Here is a 9122-nt window from a genome sequence, read left to right on the forward strand (position 1 = left end):
TGGTAGTATTTCTTTACAGCAAGGATAAATAAACCTGTAGCTCTATACTGACTGCACCAAACTGTCATTCTTCTCTATTAGCAGCTATGGAATGGAGTTACGCCTTCATGGAGAAGTAAAATGAGCATTTAGACTTGGATTTCTTGATAGGCTTTTGTTGCCTTTCCTTTCACCACAATTTGAGAAATCCTAGTTTTTTTTTTTTTTTTTTAAAGTGGACAGAGTTGCCTGTTTTTTAATGAAGTTTCAGTTATAAGTGAGTTTGTAAAATAAAAGAGACTAGGAACATTTTCAATCTCTTTACAAGAGAGCTCTGACAGTTATAATGAAAGAGTGGATGGAGAATATATAGATAAAGGAAAAAGAAACTTGCCAACCTGTACCAGTTTTGAAAAAACTTCTGCTGTGGAAATGAATAATTGTTCACACAGACTTGTGAGAATTTAATTGAATCATTTCAAATAAGGTATAGACATTTGAATGATCTACAGTTCTGTAAAATGTGAGTTAGACAATGACACCTAGGATGACAGCTGAACTGAGATTAAATGCAATTGAAATTAAACACAACTGTTTATGCTGAGAAAAGTACTTACCCAACCTTCAGATGTCTGTTTCTAATCAAATGACTAGAACATGATCTTAGTTCAAGTGTAGAATTGATATCTATAACACGAAATATCCAAATCCCTTGAAATACCTTGCAATAGTATCCGCATTCAACTTTGTTGCATCATAATTTAGAGTCCCTATCTGAGAATATTTTTTTACTGTAATGTCTAATTAAAACAATATTAGTCAATCCTACTAGGATTGTCTGTCGGATGGTCTGTAAAACGAAGACATGACAGAAGAGTCATAATGTTTATTACTGCAGTGTCTGAAGTGCTGCAGAAGAAAATAATCTATAGCAGAACTATTTTTATTATCAAAATGTACAGAAATAAAAATATGACTTGACCTCATAATTCTTTATAGAACTTCACAAGAATGAGACTCAAATTAAGTAAAATCAAAGGAAGTATGCAAGCACCTACCTTTTAATCCTGAAATTCTTAAAAAAAAAAATTTTCTCCTCATACATTTTCCATCTCCTGCTGTTCTTATTTGCTGTTCAACAGGTTCCCAGCTGTAGTTTCCTATGTTTCCTCTGACTTTTGAATTCATTCCAGCATCTCTGAGATTCTCTTTCAGTTGGTGCTTTCCTTGTAATCAGTGTCTGTCTAATTTAAAACTAAGGAGCTCTCAGAATTTTCTTGCTCTTTCTTTTCTACTGTGACCAAAGAGCTAAGTAGTCTTCCACCTTTTCTTATGATCTTTAGTTCTGCTGTCTATCACTCCAGTGATGATTTCATAGTCTTTGAATGTCAGAGAAAACCAAAGCCAAAAAAGTATGTCCAGTCAAAGAAAAACTGAAATGAATCACTGTAAAATTTTACTTGGCTAGCCTGACATGAGACATGGCATTCTGAAACTTGAAGGCTGTCTTTGATCCATGACAAAATTTTTTTTCATTTATTAACAGAAATAAATAAGTAGTTCTAATATATACAAAACAGCAGTCTCAGAAACTCACACTGAAATAGATCAGCTCATAAGACTGCCTTTCATCCAATACCTTGAAACTAGGTAATGTACACTATACAAACAGAAAACAACTGCTAAGACAAATGTTCAAAAATACTACCTTGTAAAAGCTCTCCCAAGTTCCTTTAAAATCAGAATTACCCCCCTCGTATTCCTTTCCTTTCTTATAAAGTAAGGTTGAGCAGTTACGTTATATAATGTTATTTCATAGAATCATACAATGGATTAAGTTGGAAGGGACCTTAAAGATCATCTAGTTCTAACCCATTACTTTGGACAGGATTGCCACCCACTAAATTGGACTGCCCAGGACACCATCCAGCCTGGCCTTGAAGGTCTCCAGGATGGGGCATTCACAACTTCTTTGGGCAAATGTTCAAGTGTCTCACCATCCTCTGAGTAAAAAATTTCATCCTAACATCTAACCTAACATGTAGCCACACATCTTTTGATGCAGTCCAGAATAAAGTTGGTCTTCAGGGCTACAAGTACATGCTGCTGGTAAACAAAACAAAATGAAGAAACTGATGTGAACACATTGTAGATGTTGCAGATATCTCAGTACGTATCAGTTGGCTGTATTCTTCAGCATATATTCCCAAAAGTTTAAATAACATATGTGTATCTGGTTGGAAATTCCCCACCTTGTTGTTGTGGTTTTTGTTTTTAAAGAAACATATATTTTAGTCAAAACTGAAATTATCCATGAGACTTGACAAATTCATACAGCTGAATCACCCTGAATTGAAATATCACTTTATCCTAAACTGAAATATTTCCTTCCAAGATAGGTTGATACCAGATATAAGCTACTGATTTTTTGGCAATGACTTACAAGTTCTGTGATATCTAGCTGGAACTAAAAACATAATACTGTGTGTTTTGCCTTCCTCTTCTTCATCTTAGTAAGCTGTGTAACATAGGAGACATAATCCAAAAGCTCATGATGGAAAATATTGTATAAGATACCATATTTAAATTCCTACAAAACACTGGCAGTCTAGCTCATAAACGTCTTTACTAATGTAATCTCAAAAAGAAGTTGTACTTTGTGTATTGACATCTCAGAGTCTATTACATTCCAAAAATATGAAGTAATTTCTCCTTTTTTTCACCTGATGTATAAAAATATGTATCAAAATTATGTACCTATCATGCCCTTACAATTCTGTTTTACAAATCAGTGTAGTACATATTTCCAGTCATCTATTCTCATCTGTTTTATCATAACAAAAAGATTAGAGCACCATTTTGTCTGTTTCTGGCATATTTTACAAAACAGTATCAGTAATGCTTCATGGCTAATTATATCAAAGGCAGCTGCAAGACCTAAACAAATCAGTTTGAGGTCTTAACTCTCTGCTGTTGCCAAAAGGAGATAAGCAGGCAATAAACCATTGCAGTCCTTCTGTCATATGTGCTGATTAAGGTTAAGGATTCTAGGTGTCAGCAGAGACTGAAATAATTATATCAACGCCCAGAAATGATTTCTTTCTATACCAGCTCCCTAGAGAGGGCCTGGAATCTTAATTTGCTGGCTTCAAAAAAGATGTATTTCCCTCTAGAAACACAAGAAAAACTTGAGGCATATTTCCTTTATGTGAATCACAAGCTAAGCAAAGAAAAACTGTCCAAAACGTCAGCAGAGCACATTTTGCAGTTGTCTTCTCCAGATTGAGCACTGTTCAAATAGCAAGAGGAAAATGTGTGTCAATATTTTAAGATCTGTGAAAATTCATTTCTGTAACCTCACATGACAAATGCAAGAATTCACTACACTAGACGTAGTTGATGGAAATTTTCTGTATATAACTGTTGAATCTGGTTTCATTACAGAAGAAAAAGGTGACATTTAAAATTTAAAATTTTCTCATATAGTATGACTATCAATGGAGAGCACTGTTATATATTCTTTCACCCAATTACAACCTGGTAAGTCAGTCCTCTTTTGTAGAACAACATGAAGACATGCTTCACCACTGAAATGAATTAAAATGAACATCACAGTTGTTCATGACAAATGGATACTGTCTACCCTTATATATTTATGATTGCTCAACATAAAAATTCAGTTTGATCACAGGCAGTCATTAATCCACAGAATATTACCAATATTCTAATTGTTACCATAAAATCCTGCAGTGTGTCTTAAAACATGCCACTAGAAGAACAACATTAATGCTCTGTCTAAATAACTCTATGCCCGCTTACATAAAACATTCTCAAGATACTAATACTTTTCTTTTTCCAAGTCCATTCTGGGGTTTAATTTTTGAAGGACGTTTGGTAGATACATTTTTAGCCTTAGTTGTCAACAGAGTCACATTCAGCTCTTAATTTTTGGCTATAATATTATTTGTCTGTGTTTATTACCATACCAAACATTGTTAAGTGAATTAGTCTGAAGGCTTGAAATTCCTGATTCTCTTTGTTTCTTAGGGAACAAGCTAGACAGGTTTAATTACAGTGCTTGGAATGGAGAACAAACACTCAAACTCTTTAATGTGTCATCAAAATATTTCAATTTAAGGTATTTCTCAAAATGATCCCTTTTACATTTTAAGTAGGATATTTCTATCATATCACCTCATCACCTCACTGTTGCATGTAGTCTCCGTTCGCTCTTCCGGTGTTCGTCCTCTGTCCACGTGTAGGGCTTACTGCTGGGCGAAACCGACCCTTTACCAGGTCGGGGCCAGATGCTCACCCAGACCCCAGGAGTAAGTGAGGCAAATGGCGTTTATTGCTATAGGCTACGTGTTTAAATACAAGTGTTTCCTCCAATCACGAAGTTACACTTGGCACACACAGGTGGCATAACACACAGGTGGCATAGGAACCTGCACGCGTCACACCTCGTTTCCCTCGCTACGCCTACAACACACCTCGTTTCCCTCGCTACGCATACAACATCTCCCCCTCCCTATGCCGATAGCTCCCGTCACATCGCGTTCGGAACCTACAGCTGCTCCCTAATTCTATGATATTTTATGCGTTCATCCATAAACTGATTCATTGTTCTCAATAGACAATCCTGAAAGCACTTGATTATACATGGAATGATAGCTAATAGACAGGCTATGACAAGCAAGGCAAACAGTAGCGTCTTAACACCTTTCGCGAGCCACCTTCCTAGATCACCAAACGTGCGCGTAAACCAGTCCCCTATGGGATCATCTTCCAACCGTATCTTCTCTGTATGTTCCTTCATGGCTTGGAGCGCCTTGTGAATGGACTCACTATGATCGCTGAGATTGAAGCAACACATCCCTTCCACGTCTTGACACCCGTGTCCCTGCGCCAGGAGTAAGAAATCGATGGCTGCTCGATTCTGCAACACTGCGTGCCGGATGCTGCTCGTGTCCTCCAGCATCGCATTCAATATTAATGATGTTAAATTCACTTGCTTAACCGACCAACATGCCAGTCGTTCGATCTCCTTTAAGGCCTGTGCTGCGGCTATACCAGGAGCAAAGAAAGAAGCAAATATCCGGGCTGTTACACTCCATAGCTGTAGCTCATCACCGCAGTCAGGCGAGAGACGACTCAGCGAGCGCCTGCTACGGCGGTGACCCGTAATGTTCGGCCCATACGTTATCCAGGTGGTAAAGTTAGGAGAGAGCATAGTCAATTGTCCTAGATAACAGGGCCCTCCCAAGGCATTACGCGGGATGCCTTGCCAAGCCCTGTCCCCACAAATCAAGAAAATACCTGGTGGGAGTGCCTTAGCAGTCCCATTGTTCCACAACACCTCTGGCTGCTTCCCGAAGGTAAACCCATATGCATAATAATTCCATTCCGTCGTGCAATTACCACCGCAACCCGTCGTGTTGCTGGAACATTTTGTCCCATTCCTGTACCCCGCTGACCATTTTCCCCTTTTTGAACCACACCAATTAGAAAGGTCCCCTCTATAGTAACGAGTCTCGTTACTGGTGAATCCACAATATCTACGACTTATCGAAAAACTCTCTACGTTTATTGGACTTACCATCGTCCATGATTGGTTGACATAGGGCCTTATAAGAAGGTCATCACTTTTCCATTTTGCTATGAAGTCACGCAATTCTGCTTCTGCCCCACCAGTCCCATTAAAATTCCCATCAAAATTGTGACAGACTCTACTGTGATTGTTCTCTTTATAGCACACTGAACCAAAGGTAACACACGTACGTGTTGTTCCGTTCTTGATCATCTGGGACCCTAAAATATCCAATTCTTGGGGGTCCCAAGGGAGGGTTGTATTTAGAGCCTTTATCAAGCATGCTGTTTGGCTGGCTAAATCAGCGTCGTTATCGCAAGCAGTAACATTAGTGACATATCCCTTGAAGGTGTTCAGAGGATACTGTGGAATGCCTATCTGTCGCAAGAAATCCCGCCCCAGAAGAGTTCCGGGGACACGCGCCACCAATGGTGTAAGCAACGCCGGTTTCTCTAAGGAGCCATCCCTGTTAATCACAACCGCTTGTACCTCATTGGTAGACCGGCGTGAGGGGGTCGCCCCTCCAACCCCCATAATAGACTGCGAGGCCTCTGCGGGCCACGAGGATGGCCATTCTGTTTCCGCGACCACAGTAACGTCGGCGCCGGAATCTATGAGAGCAGTGACAAAGATGGATCGAGGGCCTTGAAAATCCGGCGGGAGGTTGGTGCAAGAAATAGTGGCTTTCACCAGAGGGCGCTCATGGGTACTTAGAGACAGCGCCGCCATGGGTAAACTTAGGTGAGGGGCCCGCACCGATCGAGAAATGAAGTTGCCGTGCGTGGACGGTCTCCCGTTGTTATTTCCCTGGCTTGGAGGCCTACGGGCCCTGCATTGCGGTGCTGCATGACCCTTCCGCCCACACTGCTGACATGTTACACCTCCACCCGTGCCCATTCTGCATTGGGCCCTAATATGGCCCAACTGGCCACATTTAAAGCAAGGTCCTAACTGTCGGTCCGCACTACGATGGTCCGCCTCCCTACAGGCCATCATCACTCCTGCTACCGCCGCAGCTACCTCCCCTGCCACAGACGGACAGGCCTTTTGCTTATCTAGGACATACTTGATGGCCTCACCAGGGGTTTGGAGCCTCCCCGGCGCCGCTCGCAAAATCCCCTGCACCCCTTCACTGGACTTCTGATACAAGCAATCCAGGATGACGGGACCGTGAACTGCTCTGGGCAGATCCGAGCCTTCCACTGCCTTAATTAGTCTGTCTGCAAACTCCTGAAATGGCTCTGTGGGGCCTTGCGCGATCTCTGTCCACGGAGTAGTGGGCTCAGCACTCCTTGCAAGCTTTCGGAACGCGTCTATTGCAGCGTCCGTAGTTGCTATCAACTCTCCTGGTCTAAGTTGACAAACTTGTGCTTGAGGGGTCAGCAGACCTGGTGCATTGCCCGTTAATCTCTGTATATCGGACCCATATATGGGGTTTCTTTGATCACCCTGCGCCGTAATCAGCATTTGTTTTAATTTAGTATGCCACTCCTCTCTCCAGAGCGTATACTGCACTGGTTTCAACACCATGCGCATTAAATTTTCAATATCATAAGGCAGCATTGGGCCCGATGCTGTGAGGGCCTCAAGGGCATTCATTGTCAATGGCGACTTCAGCCCTTTCTTTTCTACTGCCTCAATCATCCTTGCTACCCCCTTTGGGTCCAACGGGACCCAGATTGGGCCTCCCTCCTCCGAGACAACAACTGGGAGCGTATAAGTTGCCGCCAGGCCTTTCTGTGCCACTTCCTCTTTGATCTACCCCCAATCAGTAAGCTTAAGTCTCCCCTCCCCCTTTCCTTTTGGGGATGGTCCCGCCCCCTGCTCCGATGTCGTTGCCAAGGAAGGATATAACGGCTGCTTAGGGTAGGGCGGGGGCGGCGACAGCGCAATAGAATTAGGAGGGGCCGTCGGCGTCGTTGCACCCCCCCCGAGCCTCTGCGACTCTTCGTTGTCCTTCTCACAGTCTTCCTTCTCGCAGTCTTCCTCTCTCTCCGTCGCCGTTTTATTCGCTGTCGTCTGAGCGCCGGTCTGAGCGCCGGTCCTGCAAAACTCCAAAGACCCGCTCCCTGGAGCTCCCTCCCCGCTCATGACCGCGCCAAGTTTGTGCTCTGCCCTGGCCGCCTTAAGGGCTCCTAACATCAGTCCCCACGTTTTAAGTTCCGTAGCCTTCTGACTGGCCATGGCGCGCTGGCATAGCGCCGAGGTGAGCAAGTCCCACCTATTCGAATCCAAAATGTGGCGGGGAGAGTCCAGCTCCCCCAGCTCATTTAACAGCGACAAAACTGTCGCGATCTCCTTCCGGGAAGGAGTAGATTTTCCACAGTAGTCCTTACAAAACTGCACAAGTACCTTAATGACTTGGTCCATTGTTACGTATGCGACCTGCCGCCACCTCGCAGGCTCTTAACCGCAATACGTCTTCCGTGCGCGACCTGCCGCCACCTCACAGGCTCTTCTCTGCGTCACGGGCACGCCGGGCAGCTACCCTCAGCAGACAGATCACGTCGGGGTCACCACTTGTTGCATGTAGTCTCCGTTCGCTCTTCCGGTGTTCGTCCTCTGTCCACGTGTAGGGCTTACTGCTGGGCGAAACCGACCCTTTACCAGGTCGGGGCCAGATGCTCACCCAGACCCCAGGAGTAAGTGAGGCAAATGGCGTTTATTGCTATAGGCTACGTGTTTAAATACAAGTGTTTCCTCCAATCACGAAGTTACACTTGGCACACACAGGTGGCATAACACACAGGTGGCATAGGAACCTGCACGCGTCACACCTCGTTTCCCTCGCTACGCCTACAACACACCTCGTTTCCCTCGCTACGCATACAACACCTCACTTCAAAATGATTAAAGATATTACTAAAACAGAATGTTCATCATGTATACCATGACAAATAATCACTAGCCTTAAGCTGATCTTGTCTGTGACTTGACTGTGAGTAACGTAAGACTTTGTCCTACATTTCACTTGATGTTTCCTTCCGAAGAAAAGAAGGTTTTAACTGTATTCTTATCCAATGCCCATGGTATTTTTGAAAAGTTCATATGATAAGGAAAAGTAAGAAGTTTTCTCCATGTGCATGTTATTTACAGTGCATTTTTAGGACACAAAGGAAACAGGAGAAATGAAGTATTGGACTAGAGATGTCTGTCCAAAGAATATACATCTAATTCTATAGCTTGAATATTTTCTTTGTGCTGCCACTATAGACAAATTGGAAGTAAGCTAGCTTTCATAGATCTCTGACCATAGCTATTCATGGTACACACACTGTACTGGTATAACTGGGCACGAGTGCACTTGAAGGACTGAAGGAGACAAAGCATTATGGACAGACTGCAGTGCCCATTCCTCATTCTCGTGTGCCTGCGAGGGAAGAGGCAGAAGAGGGTGGATGGGGGGATCATTGTCAGAATGAAAAGTTATACCAGGATTCTCTGGGTTAAATATGTTTGAATAAGTAGGAATACCACTGGACTACTGGGAAGTGTAAAACTCACAGTAAAAGGAAATTAGGAGTTCAAATGATCTCTCCTTGGGTGATTACAT

The 9122-nt window shown here is 43.0% G+C and overlaps 1 protein-coding gene across 1 annotated transcript; it reads right to left on the bottom strand.

The window, feature by feature from the left end:
- Positions 1-4308: 4308 nt before the first annotated feature.
- LOC112531814 lies at positions 4309-7983 on the bottom strand. Its single transcript, XM_025147766.3, has one exon. The coding sequence runs from the start codon at positions 7211-7213 to the stop codon at positions 4547-4549; it is 2667 nt and encodes an 888-aa protein (XP_025003534.2). The 5' UTR covers positions 7214-7983; the 3' UTR covers positions 4309-4546.
- Positions 7984-9122: the final 1139 nt, after the last annotated feature.

This window comes from Gallus gallus, chromosome 5 (genome assembly GCF_016699485.2).
Source record: "Gallus gallus isolate bGalGal1 chromosome 5, bGalGal1.mat.broiler.GRCg7b, whole genome shotgun sequence".
NCBI classification, from domain to species: Eukaryota; Metazoa; Chordata; class Aves; order Galliformes; family Phasianidae; genus Gallus; species Gallus gallus.